This window comes from Artemia sp. Qi Xiang Cuo, chromosome 8, assembly GCF_049724085.1.
Source record: "Artemia sp. Qi Xiang Cuo chromosome 8, ASM4972408v1, whole genome shotgun sequence".
NCBI classification, from domain to species: domain Eukaryota; kingdom Metazoa; phylum Arthropoda; class Branchiopoda; order Anostraca; family Artemiidae; genus Artemia; species Artemia sp. Qi Xiang Cuo.
Window position 1 is genome coordinate 41,352,793 of NC_142801.1, and position 23,655 is coordinate 41,376,447.

The window sequence follows — 23,655 nt, forward strand, 5'->3', positions numbered from 1 at the left end:
GTAATCATCAATTTTGATTTCATCAGGATTTAAAACTGACAAGGTATTTTTGGTGAAACTTCTGTAATTGCAGCAAAATCCACTCCTTCATATTTCATATGAAAAGAGAGTTCAGAAAGCTTATTAGGGAGCCTATTATAAACCAGTTAAGCTGTGTAGACTAGGATATCCAGTATAGTGTGAGTGATTGTGTTTAATATTGAATAAAAACATCAATATTGTTTAAGAGACACCTAGCTTGAGGCAATTGCTAAGGAGAGGGACCTCGGGGTTACTGCTGACTATGATTTGAAGTTTTGTTGTCACAGACAAGCTCAAGTTGCAAAAGCAAACCAAGGACTTGACCTCATAAAACAGTCATCACCAGGAAGCCATGTGTGACAATGAAGCTTTACAAAGCTATGGTTTACCATCACCTGGAATCTAGCATGACCATAATCTCTCCTAGCTATAAGATAGATGTGAAGGTACTGGAGAGTGTTCAAAGTAAAGCAACAAAGCTTATCTCAACACTGCAAGACAAAACCTACAATAAACATTTAATCTCACTCAAAATCTCTACTTTAGTTTATTTCAGGAAAAGAGGAGTTGTAATAACAACTTGTAAGCTGCTGGTAAATGACCTATTGGGTCATGTCTTGTCCCTGTCCTTCTCAAATACCACAAGAGGACAAGTTAGGTAGCTGCAGGTCCCCTATTAAACCAGGTGAAAGCACTAACACTTCTTCTTACTCAAATCTGTCCCACCCCAGAACAGCCTGTTTAGAGCTGCCATCTAAACTCAAACTCAAGGAACCTTCAAAAAAAGGAGTTGATCAAGACTGGGTAAATATTAAGCAGTTCATATTATTGACCTATGAATAAAGTGAACTTACAACTTGATGCCATTATTTATTCTCTTTCTGAGTATAATAATTGCTTTTCTTGCAAATTCAGTTTTAAGTCTTTTTTGGACCCTTGAAAATGATAATTTCTTTCTATTGCTTTTAAGAATAAAAAGGATTAAAACATTTGTTTCCAACCTACTATTTCATTATAAGATCCATTTTGTTAATATAATATAATCTGCCAAAAATGATGTGTAACAATTAAGAATGATAAAAGTTAAACACAATTTCTCTATTTTTCTATCTGCCATCTTTCTTTTGGTTGCTTTGATACTTTTCAACACATAGGTGAAGAAGTAACCTAGTTTTAAGGGGCCTAACAGAATAAGAGAGATTATATAATAATGTCTGCTGTGTTAAATGCCATAATCATGGCATTAGAACACCTTATTAAAAACCAACCTTTGATTGCGAACTCAAAAAATATCAAAGAACATTCTGACTCTTTATCATGCCTTGAGTAGCTGGCCTTAGCTCCAAAGTATAAATTGGACATTGAAATCTATCGTTGTCTCAATATTATGAAAAATCTTGCTTCAAGTGTTATAAGAATTTATTTTTAACATACTCATGGCAACTCTGGTATAATTGGTAATCATCAAGTCGATGAGATAGCAGAAAGTGCCATAAATATTGACCAGCCAAGTGGGAGACCAATCCCCATTAGATATGTATACCGATGGAGACCATCAGATACTAATTTTGATAAGATTAATCATAGCTTTCCCGCCTTTCCCAAACAGTATTGTTCCAAAATTTATGATAGAATGTTTTCTAGAACCAATGTTCTAAATTTTCTTGCATTCTTGTATGAGTTTCCTAATTCAAGTGGTTAAGTTCCCCTGTCCCCACTTTGCAGGCATTGTAATATGAATATTGAAACAACTGACCATTGCCAATTTGAATGTAATATACTGATGTCTGCACAACATACCTTGCTTTGTAAACCGTTAAAATGCTTCAAACACCACAAAATCTCACTATCAGCCAAGACCCTAGCCAACTATACCTGCACAGAGAACATAGAAATCAACATCTATCATCTTATATTTGAACTCCTAGAGTCGAAAGATCTACTGAAAGATGTCTGAAAATATCTAACAAATAAGAGGCAATCAAGCCAGTAGCTCTGTAGCCCACAGAGTGAAGCAAAAGGAAAAGGGCTAAATAGTATTACTGAAAAGCCTGCCTGCTGTTAAATAGAAGAAGAAGAATAAGAAGAAAACATGGCAGATTTGTTACAACAACAACAACAGCAACCGTACAAGAAAATCAAAATATATTTTCTTGATTATTATCGCTTCTAATCAGTAGTTGTACCAAACCTATCCTGCTCAAGTCATCCTCAGGGCTATACTGTGGTGTTTATCCTTCCCATAGTATAGTGCAGACGGTTTTATATCATTTTTTTTCCCTTCTTATTTTTGTTTTATATTTGTGTTTAAAGCTTTTTCAAATAGGAAATTTTCAGAAGTCCTCCAAAAAAAAACTTCCCCCCAGATCCCAAATCAAATTCCATAGTGAAAGATACCCATCCTGGCTGGTCAAGCACATTATCCGAAAGTTCTAATGATGGCTCCAATTCGGAGAATAGGACAATGATAACTGTAGGTCCTAATTCAACCATAAATGATGATAATTGGTTTCAAGAGGTCCTCTCTAGAAGCTCTAAAAAAAGGAAAAAAATCTCCCCAATTAAAAACATGTCCCCTCTCCCTGCCCAAGATCCTTCCTCCAAAAACTTACAAAGTTACCTTAAAATTACTCCCACTACCCCCTTTGAAATAAAATTGATCACTGCAATAATAGTTGCAATTTTTAAATTGCTTAAATCAATGTTCTCTCTTAACATTAACCGTGATGGATCTCTGCTTATAGCTGTAGAAGATCAGAAATCAGCAGATACAATAATTAACCTTAAATCCCTTCTGAATATCCCAATTATTGCATCTAATTGGAACCCAAAACAATCACCAACAAAAATTGTAGTTTATAATGTTCCCCCAGAGATATCTACTCAGGAGTTAAAAGAAGGCCTTTCAGATAGGGCTGGAAACACAATCCCAGTTGAGGATGTTACCCAACTTTGAAAACCTAATTCTAATGGCATAGAAACTAATAGATCCTTCTTATTCACACTAAAGGATAAAATTGACATCCCAGAAAAATTATTCCTATTTGGGCAAATCAAACCATACAAGGAATTCAAACCTAAGCCTATTCAGTGTCAGAAGTGTTTCAAACTGGGACACACGACAAACAAATGCAATGAAATTCTCCAAGAGTGTAGTAATTGTAAATCTTTCCATCCTAAAGAGCTGACAACTTGCAAAAACACCCAGCCTACATGCATCAATTGCAAAGGTCCACATGAATCTACAAATAAATCATTATGCCCTGCATACAAGAACAGAGCTCTAACACTCCAAATATCAACAGAGAAGGCCATCCCATACCCCTTTGCAGCAATGGAAGCAAATGCTGCCCAACAATACCAAATAAAGCCAAGAATGAAACCAACAAAAACCCCCAAGTCACATGCCCCAAATGCATCAAGCACCCCATATAAAACAACATCTTCTAAGCCCCCTAGCTCAAATCCCTATCAGAAGGAATCACCAAGCTAGCAAGCCTTGTTTTCCGGTGAGATGAGGCCAGCCTGGCCCTCCCTCCCAAGAAGAAACAAACCAGAAACACTACCTGGAATCAATACCTTAACCAACAAACAGGATGCACTACCAAAAATGCAATCCCCAAATATATGCTTATTCATTCTAAACTGTAATGCAGTTCAGGCCATGAACATACATCAACTACAGAAAACAAAAATTATTGCAGAATTGGCAAAAATCTACATCCCAGATGATATGCTCATTCAAGCAAAAAAAGATCTTGCTTTACTTTTAACAAAGCTGAACATTGATACACAGTCATATGAAGAATAAATCAACAACACAACATTTATCAATACTCCAATGGAATGTAAGATCACTCACAGAAAATAAGCTAAATGAACTAATATCATTAATGAATAATAATTCCATTAATATTGCTTGCCTCCAGGAAACTCATTTAACCCAAAATCAACAAATTAAGTCTCTGGGATATACTATCCTGAGAAAGGATAGATCTTCAGAGAGAAAAGGAGGTGGTGTAGCTTTATTAGTTAATAATAATATAAAATTTTGTGGCATCAATTTTCCAGATTTTGAAAATGATGTTGATGTAATTGGTATAAGTGTTTGGCTGAATAATTTAAAAACCTACATAATAAGCTTTTATAACCCTAATGGCCAAACTTCAGATGCCAATGGGGGAATAAACCAGCAAGTAAAGCTGGTAAATTTATTGAGCATATGATTTCAAATAATAATGAATTAGCTGTTGCTACCCCTCCAAACCTAAATACATATTTTAACCCCAAAAGTGCCAAATTCTCCACAATTGACCTACAAATTGTGTCTTTGAATTTTTTGAACAAAATTTACATAAATAAAATTGATAGTCTGTGTACAGACCACTTTGCTATAGTTTGCTCCCTAAATGAGCCTGCTGAAACTTCTTCTCATACTTCCAAATATATCAACACTAAAGCAAATTGGTCTATTTTCCAAAATAAGCTAAATGATGAAATTAAAAGTTTCACCCAAAGTTCATGCATTTCTAACACAACAGTTGACACACATGCTGAAGCCTTGACATCTTTACTAATAAATACAGCTAATCATACTATCCCCAGGACAACACCTAAGAAAACATTCCCTAAACAAATTCCTAAAGCATGGTGGACAAATGAGTGCCTAAATAAATGAAAGATATAAAAGGCAGGTAGGACAGAATTCATAAAAAAAACAACACCTACTACATATTTAAAAAAATTACAAGCAGAATCTAATCTAAAAAGGACTATAATAGATGCTAAATATAAATACTGGAATAATTTTGCAAATAATCTCTCCAGAGAAATGCATGAGCCAATTATACATAAAGTCATAAGCCACATATGTGGGAAAAAGACTTCTCCCAACCCACTCCTGTATGAGCTTTTACATAATAATACCCATTATGACAATGATATTGAAAAGGCTAACCTATTTGCAACTCTTTTTGTTAATAAGCTAACATCAAACAATCAAAGCAATCTGTCCACAATTCCTATGAACCCTAGTTACCAACCACGCCCAGGATCAGAGTACATAACTAATCAATTTTCAATCCAGGAATTGAATAATGAAATAAATCATATTAGGTCAAAAACTAGCAGCAGCTATGACAATATACACCCTACATGGATAAAGAATCTCACACCTTCATACAAACTAGAACTGCTAAATTGTTATAATCACGCTTGGGCATCTTCTAGGTTCCCCAATATATGGAAATGTTCGTCCCTCCTACCAATCCTAAAGAAAAATAAACCAAAAGATAACCCTGAGTCTTATAGGCCCATAATGATTACACCTGTGATGGGGAAAATAATGGAGAAAATGATTTATAACAGACTCCTCTGGTTTGTTGAGAAAAATAACATGATCCCACACACTCAAACTGGATTCAGGAAATACCACTCCTCAACAGATGCTTTCATTTTGCTAACAAATGCAATAAATGAATCTTTCTCAAAAAATAATATCCTAGTGGCAGCTTTCCTTGATTTTGAAGGAGCATATGACAATGTGAACCACCAAATCCTTTTAAATAAACTTGCAAACCTTGGAGTACCTCCCAAGCTAGTATCCTTTATTAAATCCTTCATAGAAGTGCGAAGTTTCATTGTTTGTGTTGGTTCAGCCTCTTCACCCCAAAAGACAATATCCAAAGGCCTACCTCAGATAGCAGTCCTCAGTTGCCTCCTATTTGCCCTATATCTCTGGGACATGAACCTACCCCACACGAATCTACAATATGCTGATGATCTGGTGCTATGGTCATCTGGCAACACCTTTCAGATAGCACAGTCAAATCTGCAAAAGTCACTTTTCCAGTTTGAAAAATTCTCTCAACATTCAGATTTACCCATTGCACCCACCAAGTCAAAAATAATCCAATTTCACAGGAAGCGAAACCATGTTAATGCAAAACTAACTCTAAATAAAACCACTATTCCAGAAGATAATAATATTAATTACCTAGGTCTCATGCTTGACCAAAAACTTAATTTCCACCTCCACATTTCAAACACAATAAAAAAATGTTATAGAAAAGCAAATATACTAAAAAGACTTCTTTCCACACCCTGGGGTTGTAATGAGAAAACCTTACTCCAGTTTTATAAATCACATATAAGACCCCATATTGACTATGGGCTCATTGTCTATGGTGCATGTGCAAAGACCCAGATGCAAAAAATTGAAACAACACAAAATGATATAATACGTCTCATATTTGGTCTTATGAAACCCACAAGCACCAAGTTTCTGCTTATGGGGAGTGGGTTAACAACAATAAGGGAGAGACGTAGCTTTCACTTGATAAAACATCTTACAAAACTTGAATCAAGTAGCTCACACACATTATATAATTGGTTAAGAAATCCAGCCATGTATAGAGGTATTGCAGATGAGTATGCCAATATTCAAAAGAAGTTCCCTGTACCAGCAAAGTCTATTGCACCTACTTTCCCCCAATCCCCTCCATGGAATTGGTCATTTCCCATAATAAATACTGAATTTTCAAAATGGAATAAAGATTTAACCCCCATTGCTTTTTTTCAGAAAAAATTTGCAGAACTTAATACAATTACCTATAAAAATCACTTCCAAATATTTGTTGATGGGTCAAAAATGAATGAGAAGGTTGCAAGTGGTGTTTTCCTTCCTCACCTGAAAATTGCAATGGGCAAGAGATTATTTAATAATTTATCTATAATGTCTGCTGAGTTAAATGCCATAATCATGGCATTAGAACACCTTAAGCAAAACCAATCTTTGATTGAAAATTCGAATAATATTATCATTTATTCCGACTCTTTATCAAGCCTTGGGTTGCTGGCCTCAGCTCCTCAATATAAGTTGGACATTGACACTTATCATTGTCTCAGTATTATTGATAATCTTGCTTCAAGTGGCATAAAAACTTACTTTCAGTACATTCCTAGCCACTCTGGCATAAGTGGTAATCATCAGGTTGATGAAATAGCAAAAAATGCTATAAATATTGACCAGCCAAGTGGGAGACCAATCCCAATTAGAGATATTTACCGATGGAGGCTATCAGATATTAATTTTAATACGATTAATCCTATCCTTTCCCCTTTTCCCAATAAGTATCTTTCTAAAATTTATCATAGAATTTGTTCTGAAACAAATGGACTAAATTTCCTTGCATTCTCATATAAGCTTTCTAATTCAAGTGGTTCAATTCCCCTGTCCCCTCTTTGCAGCCATTGTAATATGAATAATGAAACAATTGACCATTGCCTATTTGAATGTAATATGCTGACGTCTGCACAACATACCTTGCTTTCTAAACTGTTAAAATACTTCAAACACCACAAATTCCCACTATCAGCCAAGAGCCTAGCCAACTATACCTGCAAACAGAGCATAGAAATCGACATCTATCATCTTATATTTGAACTCCTAGAGTCGAAAGATCTGCTGAAAGATATCTGAATATATATAATAAATATGAGGCAATCAAGCCAGTAGCTCTGTATCCCACAGAGTGAAGCAAAAGGAAAAGGGCTAAATAGTGTTACTGAAAAGCCCGCCTGCTGTTAAATAGAAGAAGAAGAAGAAGTTTGGATTTTTTGGTAAATTTTTACCAAATCATATTATTGAGTTAGGAATAAAGTGAATACACTATTTGATGCCTTTTTTGTGCTGATTATGAATATAATAATCATTTCTATCAGAAATGAGTTTCAGCCCCCTCCCCCCTAACCTAACCTAACCCCCACCTCTATATGTTCAAATATATATCCTGACTTGACATATATAAGGGGGGGGGGCTAAAATTCATTTCTGATAGAAATGATTGTTATATTTGTAATCAGCATAAAAAAAGCATTGACTGGTATATTCACTTTATTTGAAACTCAATAGCTAATATGATTTGGTAAAAATTTACCAATTTTTTTTCTTCAATTTAATCTTGACAAATCAATGCTTGTTAATTATACAACTTTTACAAAATGGATTTATATTGAAATAATAAGTTTAAAAAAAATTTTATAACTCATTTTTACACACAAAAAATATAGGCTAGAATGTAATTATTATTTTTAAGGGTCTTAAAAGGGCTCATAATTGAATTTTTGAGAAGTGATTATTATATTCAGAAAGAGCATAAAAATTGCATCTAGTGATATGATCACTTTATTTGTAGGCTAGGTTAATAATATGAACTGCTCAATATTTATCCAATGGTGAATGGAGGCTAAACTGAGATGTCAAATGATAATCACAAAACATTACCAGCAATTTTCAACAAGAGTAAAATTCATTTCTGATAGAAATGATTGTTATATTTGTAATCAGCATAAGAAAAGCCATTGAATGGTATATTCACTTTATTTGAAACTCAATAGCTAATATGATTTGGTAAAAATTTACCAATTTTTTTTCTTCAATTTAATCTTGACAAATCAATGCTTGTTAATTATACAACTTTTACAAAATGGATTTATATTGAAATAATAAGTTTAAAAAAAATTTTATAACTCATTTTTACACACAAAAAATATAGGCTAGAATGTAATTATTATTTTTAAGGGTCTTAAAAGGGCTCATAATTGAATTTTTGAGAAGTGATTATTATATTCAGAAAGAGCATAAAAATTGTATCTAGTGATATGCTCACTTTATTTGTAGGCTAGGTTAATAATATGAACTGCTCAATATTTATCCAATGGTGAATGGAGGCTAAACTGAGATGTCAAATGATAATCACAAAACATTACCAGCATGCTGGTAATGTTTACCTTATCTTGCTAGATATAGCAAGCATCACCTTATCTTGCTAGATATAGCCTACAATGTAAGGAGCCTAGACAAACCTGAGCTTCTTGACAACAATTTTTATGCTGGTCCAATTGTGTTTAAATCGAACAGGATAATTTTTAATATCGTCAATTTGGATCGTGTTTTAATATTTATGTCCTTATGAACCCAGGACGATCAGTTCAAATTATTAAACCACCAATCAGCCCACGCTTTCTTTTTTTGAATGACAGCTGAAGTCGTAGATGAATATGAAATAATAAAGTTGAATACGGTTAAAATCTGATATCAAAAGTTAAGAAGCATATAACTATCATATCATATATGCATCTTATGCATCTATATATAATATATTATATCATATTTTGCATCTATAGATATTATTGAAAACTTAGATTTGTCGAATTCGATATCTTACAATTGCATCACTGTTTAATTTAAGAATTTCATTTTTTGATTTAACATAAAAGTGTTGAAGAAAACAAGATGCAAAACACCACAATTCAAAAAAAATTGTAAACAATTCAATGGCCTTTATTTTCGAAAGCTAATGAAGAGGTGGAGGCTTAGTATAACAATTTTTTATTTTGTGGTGCATTAACCTGGTAAAATTCTAGTTTATAGGCTTCTTGGAATGTAGCTGAGTTAGGTGAATGAAGCTTTCAGGGCCAAAACTAGGCTATATCTAGGGTAGACTACTGTGTCTACCCTTTCATTATTTCTGCGACTTAAAATACTGTTTACATGACATGTAGGTAAAATTCTACTTTAGCCACTTTTGGCTATCTTGGGAAGGGGTTAGGTTAGGAAAATGAGACTTTCAGGGATGGGTCTACAGGCTAAAGTATGTCCTGGGAAGGTATTTTGAAGTACCTACCTCCACTCCTTCTCCCTCTAGAGGGTCATGAAATTTGCCTAAATGACAGGTCTATAGCCTACCCATTAAAATTTTGACAAAACAACATTTTATCTTAATTTTCAGTTATCAGTTTCTTTTTCTCTGGCTTTAGCTCTGAAAATGCAATTTCAGTTATTTGAGCAGAATTTTAAGACACATAAATAGTTTATTTCCAAAATTTAGGAAATGTATTTGCATACCTTTAAAACCTTATAAATTGGGATTGAGCAAAGTTGTGAAGCTGAAAACAATTTTGTTGTACTTCATTTAAGCAGAAGATCTATTTTGCAAGGTTTCACTTCTATAACTCACATATTTTCAAAGGTCAGGACCCTCTAGAGGGAGAAGGAGTGGAGGTGGGTACTTCAAAATATCTTCCCAGGACATACTTTTGCCTGTAGACCCATCCCTGAAAGTTTCATTTTCTTAACCTAACCCCTTTCTAAGATAGTCAAAAGTAGCTAGAGTAGAATTTTACCAACATGTATACTACCATAGATTAGAATGCAGACCCATCTGAATTTCTGACAAGAAATGTTTAACCATAATCTGGGTTTCCAATCTCTTTTTCACTGGCTTTTGATAGTATAATAACATAATTTAGCTAAAAAAATGAACATGTTATTTGATACCTTTTCTTATGCTCCTTCCAAATTCAATAATTGCTTCTTGAGCAAATTCCATTTTAACCCTTAATGGGCCCCCAAAGGGTAACTTTTTACCTTGTCTAAGCTTTATTTTTAGACTCTGGTGTAAATTGAAATAAATACTTCAAACAAAATAGATTAAAAATTAGCAAACAACAACTTTGACATCTCTTTAGGATGTATTGGTGCCCTGTTTAACAAAAGATCAGAAACAAAAAAAAGATACATTAATTGTAGGCCTACCCATGCAAAAATAGGTAGGCTAAAGTTATACCAAATCATATTATTGACTTATGCATATAGTGAGTATACCACGCGATACCTTTTTTTATGCTTATTACAAATATAGTAATCATTTCTATTGGAAATGAATTTCAGCCCCCCCCCCTATATATGCCAATTCAGGGTATATATTTCTACAACCTAACCCTGAATCAGCATATATAGGGGGGGAGGCTGAAATTCATTTCCAATAGAAATGATTACTATATTTGTAATCAGCATAAAAAAGGCATCAAATGGTGTATTCACTTTATTCCTAACACTTTTACTCATTCACTTTATCACTTTATTCCTGTTGTTCAAGATCAGGAGCTGTAAGCAGGGGTGTTCCAAAGATAATTTTATTGGGTGAGGGGGGGCAATCTTCATAAATTTTACCAACTCACTTCCTGATTATGCCAAATTTTCTGCAGAAATCAAGAATTTTGCTGAAGTTAGATCAATTTTGCAAAAGTTCTGCTGAAATTTTCACCTTCAGCAAAAATTTACCAAATGCCAAAAAATTTGGCAGGGCAGCCCCCCCCCCCTCAGGATTTCCCTGGCTGTAAGTCCTATTTAGGTTCTCATCAATGGTATTTCTGATGTTGTACTTTTTGTTTTGCTAGAATGCCTTTTTTGATGGGTTTCAGACACTTTTTAAAAGAGCCCTCTTGCATCAGTCAACAGGTTTTGTTGCATATCTTTGGACAGATTCTATTTTCTACTGATCAACCTTATTCATCAGTGTTGCAACACATATTCCAAATCCTAGAAATATTTACACAACACCCTTGTACAGCTTGGTCTTAACTTTGGATGACCTTCTGTATACTGTGCTCTTGATTATCCCAAGGGTCTGAGATGCTTTGGCAACTGTTTTTATAGAATTTCAAATCCTTATCAGTGAAAATTCCCAAATCTATTTCAGCTTCTGGAGAGTCAATCAATTGTCTAGTCATCCTCTTGACTCATATGGTACTGCCAACTTACATTCTTTCTTCCAAAATAAACTGTCTTTCACTTTTGAATGTTAAGTTTAAGCTTCCACTTACAGACCCAAGGCCATACCCAGAGAGAGGGCTAGGGGGGTTTTAACCCCCCCCCCCCAAATGTTTGTTTGACTTGTAAAAACATAAAAAAAATGGATATAAACAAATTATGTATGCGTTTTTTTTGTGTTCCTCTCAACCTAACCCCCCCCCCCCCCAAACAAAAAAAAATCTTTAAGTAAAACCCCCTCTGAAAAAAATCCTGGGTTACAGCCTTATACAGACCCCAAGTGAAAGTGAAATCTAGGTCTTCCTGTTTAGAAGGTCTTAATGCTGATGACTCTGTGGACCCATTAAGCTTTGAATCATCAAAATAAAGTCTCATCTTGTTTCTGACAGCTCATGGAGCATCAATAATAAAAATTTTCAATAATGTAGGACTCAAGATTGTTTCCTCATGCACACCATTGTCAACCCCAAGGAGAATTCTTGCCCATTGCCTCCAAACACGTTAACTCTGCTTTCTTCTGCAAGGAACTGCATCACCTATTCTACAACTTACAGATAGATGCTGATAGCTGTTAGTTTTGTCTTCAGTCAGCAATTACAGACTTTGGCAAAATCTAAGAGAATTCTGTCAACTAGAGTGTTCAATGGCACTCTAGACAGAGAGTATTCATGTCAGTTGGGTCTCTACAGGAGAGGGAGGAGGAAGCCAAATCCGCAACCAGAACATAACAAGATACTCAAAAACCTCCTGAAGTCATCACAAAGCATAACCAGAATTGAAATCTGAATTTTGCTCAAACTATGGTTTAAGGTAATTTGGAGTGCCAGACAAGGATATCCTTATTCTAAGAAGTGTACTGGTTGGTCTCTATTGAATCAGAAGAACATGCACTTCTAGCAAATCCCTAGCCATCAAGGAACAAAAGGCAATGATTTAGCTGACTCCTTTGCTTTAAAGATAATAAAGATTATTCCTCTTACTCAGAATAGACCTACCTCACTTAGATACTATAGGGACATTTTTCACTCATCAATGTGCTAAGATCTTACATCTTTTGTCAGAAAATGCTTAAAAGTGAAATCTTTGAACTAAGATCTTACATCTTTTGTTGTTTTATGCAAACGTCTTTCATCATTCTGCTCTGATCAGCAGTCTGAGAACAATGATGAGTATATCATCATTGTTCTATGTGGCAGAAAGATAGCATCTTTCATGGTTTTTGCTAATATCAGTGAGGTGTAAGATCTTAGAACAAAGATGAGTTGAAAAAATGATAATTTTTGCAGAAAAAATTAAATATCTTAGTGCTAAAAAACAGCCCTTATATGAGAGGAATACTAAAAAAAAGTAAATTCTTTCCAGCCCCTTTTCTACAAATGTCAAAGATTAATCCTTGCATTATAGACTTAAACTTCTTGTAATTTTCAAATTAAGTTTTGTACCTTAACTAAGTGTTGTCAATGTCACACTTCAGGCAAATTTCTGCAACATCTCCTCTTTGAATATGAATTAGCTCAGTAATCAACAAATCTTCTAAGAGAAGATCTAAATCAGCTTCTAGAAGATCTAAAGAAGCCAAGAAATTTTTTCCAACATATATTAAGTATTTGTACAACAAAGCATTTACCCCAGATATCAGTGATTAGTCTTAGACCCCACTGCCTTTCCATTTACAGTTGAAACATTGAAACATATTGAAAATGAGCAATAAGATTGGATAAGAAAGTTTTTTCCCACTTTTTTATTAAAGAAATTTATCCATTTTCAGTATACTGGTAATTTCTGATTGGTTAGAGCAATTTCTAACACTTATTTTAAGTTTGATTAACTGTGTCACTCTGCCAAACATGGTTTCTATAAAAGACAATCTTACAATAGATGGCTTACTGAAGTAGTAGTTGATTTCCAAAAAAAAAGCAGATGCTGCTATGTTATCTGATTGTCTTTATTGTTTTAATGCTTTTGATGAAATATCTGTAAGTTTGCTGATTACTAAGTGACATGACCAGATTTTTGACAATTATATAGTTTATGGCAGTTTACTCTGAAATAGGCCTAGATACTAAATTATAACTACTACTAACAACAACAAATCACTGCAGAACCAAGCTGCCCAAGGCCAACACAGCTACACATGCTCATTCTCCATCTCAACCAATTCAAAGCCTCCCTTTTTATACCCTCCCAGGAAGTTCTTCTTTCTCTTATATATTTCTTTATGAAATCTTCCCACCCCAACCTAAAACCACCTGCTTTCTGTCTAGTCCTAGGTGGTTGGCAAAAAGGCAGGATTTTTGGCCATCTGTCATCCTTCATCTGCAGAATAGGCCTGGCCATCTCAACTGTTTGAAATATGGTCAGGAAGCCGGGTACCCAGGACAATCCATAGGCAATTTCTTTTGAAAACAACTAGCAAATCCTCATCTTTTTTTTTGCCCAAGCTTCAGAATCATATTTGACCACTCATCAATGTAGCTTCCAATATTCAAATCTTGGTTTGCAGACTTATCTTACTATTCTTCCAAACTGTTTTCAACTGTGACCCTGAGCCTTGGCTATGCTACTTTTAACATTTTCATTGCTCCTACTGTCTTTACAATAACACAATCAAGGCAAGCTAAATTATTATATGTCTGGTATTGTTACATTAAATAGTGGCTTAACATAAATATGTCCTGAGACCACCTTGGCTATGAAATATATTGCTTTTGTTTATTTGCTTGTTTTGCTTTTGCTTATGTGCTTCATTTATAGGTAGTGGATCTCCATTAATTGATTATATTTAAACCTGAAGTCTGACAAGGAAATACATTACATGATGTCAGAATTGACAGCACACCCTGCCCAACAATTGACTGGTCATCAAATGGTCTCAAAACCTCATGGAAGCTATTTTGCCAATATGCTGAACTGATGTTTACAGGACCTTTGTCTGGAAAAAGTGAAAGTGCTCATACTTTTTTATATGGGTTGGAGAAAAGGGGCAAGATCTATTTAACACATTTCAAATTGCAGAAACAGAAAAGAATAAAGTGGATGTATATCTGAAAAAGCTTTGCCATAGTTCTGTCAGAGGAGAAGCCCCAAGTCAGCCAATCCGGCCAGATGGGAGTTAAGTAAGTAAAGTAAGTAAGTAATATCTGAAAAAATTCAGTAAGCATATTGAACCCATCTCAAACCCCATCTTCTTTTTGATTCAGTTTTCACAAACAAAATCAAAAAGAAGGAGAGACAATTGAATCATATGTGACAGCACTAAAGCTATTGGCCCTAGGTTGTGATTTTGGAAACAGTTCAGATGAAATGATGAGAGATAGATTGGTATTTGGTATGCAGAGTGACAGGATAAGAGAAAGACTGTAAAGGGAAGGTGGAACACTGACACTAATAAAAGCTATTGAAACAAGTCAAGCAATTGAAACAGTAGTGGAGACCCATGCAAAAATGAAAAACAAACCAAGTACCATTGCTGTAAAATAAGAAGTTGAAGCCATACACAAATAAAAGGTGTTATAAAAGACAATGGCATCAAGTTGTTACTTCTATGGGAATGCATACTCCTGTGAACACAAATGCCCTGCAAAAGGGAAAATCTGTGCCAAATGTTGGAAGCCAAACCATTTTGTAAAGGTTTGCAAAAGCAGGTGACAATGAAATTGAAGGTTTTCCCATTGAGAATGAAGAAAATAACCAGTATTTCATTGAATCTATCGACTCTAGTATTGATTTAGTGCTAAATCCAATGATTATAGTTAACCTACCTAAAAACCACCAAGACATAAACTTCAAAATTGATACAGGAGCTGATGCAAACATTCTCCCAGCAAACAAATTTAGGTCATTGAAACCAAGGCCTACTTTGCTTCCCAGTAAGGATGTCCTAACAAGCTATAGCGGATGCCGCCTAAAGGTGCTTGGAGTTGCACCAATGGTAATTCAGTATAAGGACCAAGAACCACAGGCTCATGCATTTCATGCTGTGGAAACCAACAAAGGTCCAATACTTGGTAGAGAAACAAGTGAACAGATGAACTTGATAAAATTTGTGCTTGGCCTATTGTGTGATAAGGTACCCTATAAGGGTTCAATCAGACCTGAAGTGCAACATATCCTTGAGGAGTATGATGATGTGTTCCATGGTATTGGCACATTGCCTGGAAAATGTCACATTTACTCAAAGGAAGGATCAGTACCAACTGTCCAGCCACCTAAAAGAGTTCCCTATGCCCTTCAGCCAAAATTAAAAGAAGAACTTGACAGACTAGAAAGCCTTGGCATAATAGAGGAAGGGAAGAAACCAACAGACTGGGTCAATTCCATTGTTCTGGTTAAAAAACCAGATGGTACAATCTGGATTTGCCTGGATCCAGTATATCTGAGTAAATGCATAAAACATCCAAATCACTACAATCCAAGTTTTGATGATTTTGCATTAAAATGTTCAGGAGCAGAGCAATTTTCCAAGACTGATGCTAGAAATGGCTACTTGTCAATGGTTTTGGATGAGGAGTCTGCCAATTTAACCACTTTCAATACCACATTTGGAAGATTTAGATTTAAGAGATATCCTTTTGGGCTCATATCAGCTCAGGATGAGTACCAAAAGTGGATGGAAAATGCATTTGGAGATATTGATATTACTGATTGTTAACAATGTTGCTGGAATGGCTAGTAGTACAAAAGAGCCTGATAGGAAGCTGATAGGAAGCTTGTCTCTTTGATGCTGAAGCTATTCCTTATTTTGGTCATATACTGACAAAAGGAGGTATGAAACCTGATCCTTCCAAACTTAGAGCAATCAGGGAAATGCCAGCCCCCAAAAGCAAAGATGAGTTGCAGGCTCTCCTAGGCATGTTTATCTATTTGTCAAGATATATTACTGCCCTTTCCACCTCAAACCAACCACTTTGGGAATTAGCAAAGGCCTAGGAGTTTGAATGCAAAGCAGTACACAACCAGGCCAGAGTCAGAATCCAGGAAGCCATTTGCAGCAATCTTGCATATTTTGATACTGAAATCACTGTGGTAGAAGTGATAACAGATGCATCACAGCATGGAATTAGTGCTCAGCTGATTGCAGATCACTTAACAGTAACCATTGCTTCCAGGTCTCTGAGTAATACTGAATAGCAGGACTCTCAAATCAAAAAGAAACTGCTGGGCATTGTATTTGCCTGTACACATTTCCACCAATACATTTGCAGTAGAAAGATCATTGTGACAGCAGATCACAAACCACTAGAGGCAATTTTGTCAAAACCTATAAACAGAGGGCCACCTAGATTGCAAAGAATGATGCTAGTGCTCCAGAAATATGAACTGTCATTTCAGTACCACCCTGGCAAAGAGAGATATTTCTGTGAGCAGAAACAAACTAGAGAAAATCTGTGAGGAAACGCTGAGAAATAGTAAGCCAAAAAAAATAATAGATATCATTGAATCTGGCTGGCCTAATGAGCAAAGACAAGTACCATGTATAATTCTACAATATTGGAACTACAGAGATGAGCTGGTTACAAACAATGGTATAATACTGAAAGGCCAACATATTGTAGTGCCCAAGACACTTCATGGAGTTATACTGCAACAGCTTCATTCTTCACATAGTGGAATTGTGAAAACCAAAGAAAGAGCCTGTAGCTCAGTATTTTGGCCTAACATCACAAAAGATGTTATGCAAATAGTGTCTAGATATGAAATATATGCCAGACATAAGATGAATCAACAGAAGGAGCCACTAGTGTCCTCAGAAGTCCTCCAGTATCCATTCCAATGTGTGGGTGTGGATATTTTTACATTTAGTAGCAGGGAAAATCACATCACCATAGACTATTATAGTCAATTTTTTAAAGTGAATAAGCTTGTCATTTCAAATTCACAAAAAGTGATCTCAAAACTGAAAATGCATTTTGCAAGATACAGTATACCAGATCAAATCACTTCTGATAATATGCCACAATTCAGCTCAGAAGAGTGGAGTTTTTACAAAAACTTGGGATATCAACCACATCACAGCAAGTTCCCAATGCACCCAATTGAATGGGATGAGTGGAAAGGCAGTCCAGACTGCAAAAAGGATAATGACAAAAGCCTCAGAAAGTCAAACAGATCCATATATTGCATTGTTAGAGTACCAAAACACTCCAATTGATTGAGCATATTCACCAGTACAGCTGCTTATGAGCAGAAAGACACTGTCAATGATCTCAGCACTGCCATCACATCTGCAGCCAAAAATAGTCACAAAAAATGTTTTGAGAAAGTTAGAGAGAAAGCTCAAGGTAAACAACAGAGTGCTCACAATAAGAATGCCAAGGAGCTGAAAGAATTGTGCCCAGGAGGGAAAGTGTGGGTGAAATTTGATGAGAGTAGTAGATGGCACAAAGGTGTGGTAGAAAAGAAGTTGAAGCAGCCAGAGCAGTCATACATGGTACATATGGAAGACAGCAGCTTGCTTCATAGAAACAGGCACCACCTACATCCCAAATTGGACCCAGTTACAACTGAGTCAGCACTTACACCAACATATCCAGCAAAGGCCATGATATTTTAACCAGTACCCAGAACAAGACATACACCTAAATGGAGCAGCAATAGAGGGTGATGGGGAAATGCCTTTTCCAGGTTATTCCAATGCCAGAATGTCTAGCAGTAACAACAAGGCTGAAATACCAAACATTAGGGAAGAGAAAGTAATGGAAGTATTGAGTCAAAGAGGTGAGCTCTCTCCTTGCACAGGAATACCCCCTGAAACTAGAGCACAAGTACTGACACTCCAGGGAAGAGCCACTCACTCTGGTAGACTTTCCAAACCACCTGTTCGCATGAACTTGAGCATAGACTGCGACAATTACAACCACTGCCAGCCAGTCTGCCTATGATCCAAAATATTTCTACATGAGAAGGAAGGTGAAATAAAGAAAAAGGCTTACATGTCTTCTGACCCAGTCAATCAGTTGATAGAAACCAGATTGATACATATGAGCATATCACAAAACTTATAGACATTGGATGTCCAGGTGTTACAATATTATTAGATTTAGTGAAAACATCTGATAAAGTATGTCACAGAAGAATCAAGTCTAAACTCTATGTTATAAGTCTTCATGATGAAGGTATAAATTGGATGATGCAATTTCTTACCACAGAACCAAGTGGCAAAATTATATTGGGATGGTGGATCAATTTTCCTCTCAGAATCAGCAGACATAGAAAGCAGGGTACCCCCAGGCTTGGTTTTTGGTCAAAGACTTCAACATCTATATCAGTGATGCATCTTCCACCAGTCATTGCAATAAACATCTGGGAGTCTTCACTGGTGACAAGCTCAAATTGAACTTATACCTGGAGCCAGCAGTACCCAAGGTAATTAAGCTCACAATAAAGAGAGCTTCCTGTGATAAACCCCATTAAGCTCCTAAATACCCTGATTTAGCCAAATGTAGAATTTGGAATGGGTTTTGCTACTCCAGTTAACAAGGTTGACCAAACAAATCTAAAAATTGCACAACATTATTAGGAGGTGCTAGGCCTGCTCCTCAGGTTTTACACAAGTATATGAAATTGCATATATTTACTGGCTAAGCCCCAGGACTTGCTTCACAGAACCAATTGTATCAGCAAGCTTGCCTAATTGTAAGTTTGCTAATATCTCTTACTTGAGCCTTTCAAATCAGTCATTTCTGATTGGTAGGAGCAATATATCACGATGTACATATCATTCAATATCCATTTGCATCCCTGCATCCTTGTCAAGGAGATACAAATACAACAGGGCATTAGTAAAACAAAATGTCCTTGCCTAGGTGGAATGTTGTGACAAAATTGTATGGTTGGATTTTCAGTAGCACCTGGTGGAGTCTTGGTGATGATTTTACCTTAAATTGTATATCCAGTGAGATAAGCTGGTGATGAGCTTCCTGTAGGACATCTTGCTGGTGGTGTGACATGACTATGGTTTGGCATCCCTGGTTAGCCTGCACTCTGCATTGGCCCAGTCATGATTAACTCCTTTCTTCAATGCAACTGTGGTTTGGGACTGGATGGTGGCTTCAGAGAGGCTGTTCCAGTAAGAGATGGTGCATACAGAGAAGAAGTGCCAATGATCATGTCATTGGCAATAGGGGACTTGCAGCTTCTTTGTGTGACCTCTTGTTGTACTTGCAAGTGATGAGGAGAAGACTTGACCTGAGAGGTTGTTTCCAAGTAGTTTGTGAGAAGTGATTGCATCTCCTCTCTTCCTTTGATAGACTAGAGTGGAGAATTGGAAGGACACAAGGTGCTCCTCATACTGCTTGTCTTGCAAAGCTGGTATGAGCTTGTTTGCTTATCTTTTGACTCTCTTGAGTGCTTTAACATCCATTTTGCACTGGGGAGACACCAGGGTCATTCAAAATTCCAGATGTGGATGTAAAATAGCTTTATACAGTTTCTGACCACATACACCTTCCTGTTGGTAAATGTTTGTTTTATGGGCCCTAGGGCTTGGTTTGCTTTAGCAACTTGAGCTTGTTTGTGGCTGTGGAACTTTAGTTTGTCACCAACAATAACCCTCAGGTACTTCTCCTCATTTACAACCTCAAGTAGGTTATCTCCAATATGGTAAGGTCATTTAAGGTTCTTGTGTCCTAGATGTAGGATTTTGCATTTTGACATGTTGAACTGCAAACCCCACTCAGATGACCATCTAGATAGTTGCTGAACAAAATCCCAGGATTGTGCCCTGTGGAACTCCACTAATCACAGGAATTTGATAAACAGCTTTACTGGTGGCATCATAAACTACTACCCTCTGAGCTTTTCCAGTAAGAAAGGCTTCAATCTTGGCAACTATATCATCCCTGTATGCTTCCGTTTCCAGGAGAAGAAGTTGATGCTGTAATTTATCAAAGTCATTGATTGAGCAATATGACATCTACCTTTACAGAAACCATGCTGACTTTTTCAAAGTGACTGATTTCTTTTAAGGTGAGATACCAATGCATCATTTATGATGTTCTCAAGGACCTTGTATTGTTCTTTCTCCCTTTCTTTAACATGGGATTGATGTTGGTCTGCTTCCAGTCAATTGGGAGCATTTTGGAAGTGAGTGACATCTCAAAAATTACTGCTATTGGCTCAGCAATTTGTTCAGCTGCTTCTTTTAATAGTCTGGGTTTTAGGGTATCTGGCCCAGTAGCTTTGTTCACATCCAGTCTTTTATGCCTTTTCAAGACATTTTAAAAGTCTGGGTTTTAGGGTATCTGACCCAGCAGCTTTGTTCACATCCAGTCTTCTATGCCTTTTCAAGACATTTAAGGATATTCAATTTTAGAGAGGTTGTTTGGTCTTGTTCTTGACTGACTATTTTGTGAATGTTGGTTTTAGTTTATCAGCAATAACACAGTTTACAATGTCCTTGACCTCTGACACAGACACTTTTGTTTTGATGGTCTCTTCAAGATTGTTGACTTTAGCTTTGACAGGGTCCAGAGAAGCACTCATATCCTGTTTGAATGAGTCAAACATACCCTGCATTTTATTTCTATGTTCTTGTAGTGCAGTTATTACAGTGTCTGAGACGGTTTGTTTGCCACTGCTGATTTAGCAAAATGGGTACATTCAAGCACTTTTAAGTCTTTGGTTCATTTTGTTGAATATGTTGTACTCTGTATCAGACATTGAAAGGCACCCAGCACAAAGCCAAGAATCACATTGTACTGCATTCAGCACACACTTCCACTGTGCACCTTTCAGAGCCTTTTTTGTGTGGTGTGGTTTTTGGCTGTTTTGTGGTGCATTTCCCTCTGCTCAGACTAACGCACAGACTAATTACATGAAAAGCGGCTGATCAAATGTAATCTATGGCGTTATAGAAATATAACATGATTATATAATACTACAATATAACGTACACAACAACAACAGCAACCGTACAAGAAAATCGAAATATATTTTCTTGATTATTATCGCTTCTAATCAGTAGTTGTACCAAACCTATTCTGCTCAAGTCATCCTCAGGGCTATACTGTGGTGTTTATCCTTCCCATAGTATAGTGCAGACGGTTTGATATAATCTATTTTCCCTTTTTATTTTAGTTTTATATTTGTGTTTAAAGCTTTTTCCAATAGGCAATGTTCAGAAGTCCTCCAAAAAAAACGTCCCCCCAGATCCCAAATCAAATTCCATAGTGAAAGATACCCATCCTGGCTGGTCAAGCACATTATCTGAAAGTTCTAATGATAGCTCCAATTCAGAGAATAGGACAATGATAACTGTAGGTCCTAATGCAACCATAAATGATGATAATGGGTTTCAAGAGGTCCTATATAGAAGCTCTAAAAAAAGGAAAAAAATCTCCCCAAGTAAAAGCATTTCCCCTCTCCCTGCCCAAGATCCTTCCACCAAAAACTTACGAATTTACCTTAAAATTACACCCAGTACCCCCTATGAAATAAAATTGATTACTGCAATAAGAGTTGCAATTTTTAAATTGCTTAAATCAATGTTCTCTCTTAACATTAACCGTGATGGATCTCTGCTTATAGCTGTAGAAGATCAGAAATCAGCAGATACAATAATTAACCTTAAATCCCTTCTGAATATCCCAATTATTGCATCTAATTGGAACCCAAAACAATCACCAACAAAAATTGTAGTTTATAATGTTCCCCCAGAGATATCTACTCAGGAGTTAAAAGAAGGCCTCTCAGATAGGGCTGGAAACACAATCCCAGTTGAGGATGTTACCCAACTTGGAAAACCTAACTCTACTGGCCTAAAAACTAGTAGATCCTTCTTATTCACACTAAAGGATAAAATTGATATCCCAGAAAAATTATTCCTATTTGGGCAAATCAAACCACACAAGGAATACAAACCTAAGCCTATTCAGTGTCAGAAGTGTTTCAAACTGGGACACACGACAAACAAATGCAATGAAATTCTCCAAGAGTGTAGTAATTGTAAATCTTTCCATCCTAAAGAGCTGACAACTTGCAAAAACACCCAGCCTACATGCATCAATTGCAAAGGTCCACATGAATCTACAAATAAATCATTATGCCCTGCATACAAGAAAAGAGCTCTAACACTCCAAATATCAACAGAGAAGGCCATCCCATACCCCTTTGCAGCAATGGAAGCAAATGCTGCCCAACAATACCAAATAAAGCCTGTAATGAAACCAACCAAAACCCCCAAGTCAAATGCCCCAAATGCATCAAGCACCCCATATAAAACAATATCTTCTAAGCCCCCTAGCTCAAATCCCTATCAGAAGGAATCACCAAGCCAGCAAGCCTTGTTTTCCAGTGAGATGAGGCCAGCCTGGCCCTCCCTCCCAAGAAGAAACAAACCAGAAACACTACCTGGAATCAATCCCTTCACCAACAAACAGGATGCACAACCGAAAATGCAATCCCCAAAGAGCTGCTGAGTCATTCTAAACTGGAATGCAGTTCAGGCCATGAACATACATCAACTACAGAAAACAAAAATTATTGCAGAATTGGCAAAAATCTACATCCCAGATGATATGCTCATTCAAGCAAAAAAAGATCTTGCTTTACTTTTAACAAAGCTGAACATTGATACACAGTCATATGAAGAATAAATCAACAACACAACATTTATCAATACTCCAATGGAATGTAAGATCACTCACAGAAAATAAGCTAAATGAACTAATACCATTTATGAATAATAATTCCATTAATATTGCTTGCCTCCAGGAAACTCATTTAACCCAAAATCAACAAATTAAGTCTCTGGAATACACTATCCTGAGAAAGGATAGATCTTCAGAGAGAAAAGGAGGTGGTGTAGCTTTATTAGTTAATAATAATATAAAATTTTGTGGCATCAATTTTCCAGATTTTGAAAATGATGTTGATGTAATTGGTATAAGTGTTTGGCTGAATAATTTAAAAACCTACATAATAAGCTTTTATAACCCTAATGGCCAAACTTCAGATGCCAAGGATTTCTTTAATTATATAAATAATTCTAATATGTTAAAAAACATCATTATTTGTGGTGA

At 36.0% G+C, this 23,655-nt stretch overlaps 2 protein-coding genes across 11 annotated transcripts in view; one reads left to right on the plus strand and one right to left on the minus strand.

Annotated features, from left to right (window-relative positions):
• LOC148949414 (queuine tRNA-ribosyltransferase accessory subunit 2) overlaps positions 1-9,043 on the minus strand; it is a 120,018-nt gene extending 110,975 nt beyond the window's left edge. For both annotated transcript variants that reach the window (XM_089093432.1, XM_089093430.1), the window contains exon 1: positions 8,887-9,043. The gene's annotated coding sequence lies outside the window, so the exon portion shown is untranslated. The remainder of the gene's footprint in view (positions 1-8,886) is intronic.
• Positions 1-23,655, plus strand: part of LOC148949415 (uncharacterized) — a 159,799-nt gene that overhangs the window by 74,441 nt on the left and 61,703 nt on the right. For 2 of the 9 annotated variants that reach the window (XM_089093435.1, XM_089093437.1), the window contains exon 3: positions 14,390-14,760. Coding sequence is in view for 1 of the 9 variants with exons in the window: in XM_089093433.1 (XP_088949559.1) it covers positions 9,381-9,399 (19 nt within the window). In the remaining 8 variants the exon portion in view is untranslated. The other 7 variants (XM_089093439.1, XM_089093438.1, XM_089093434.1 and 4 more) reach the window with 7 other exon arrangements.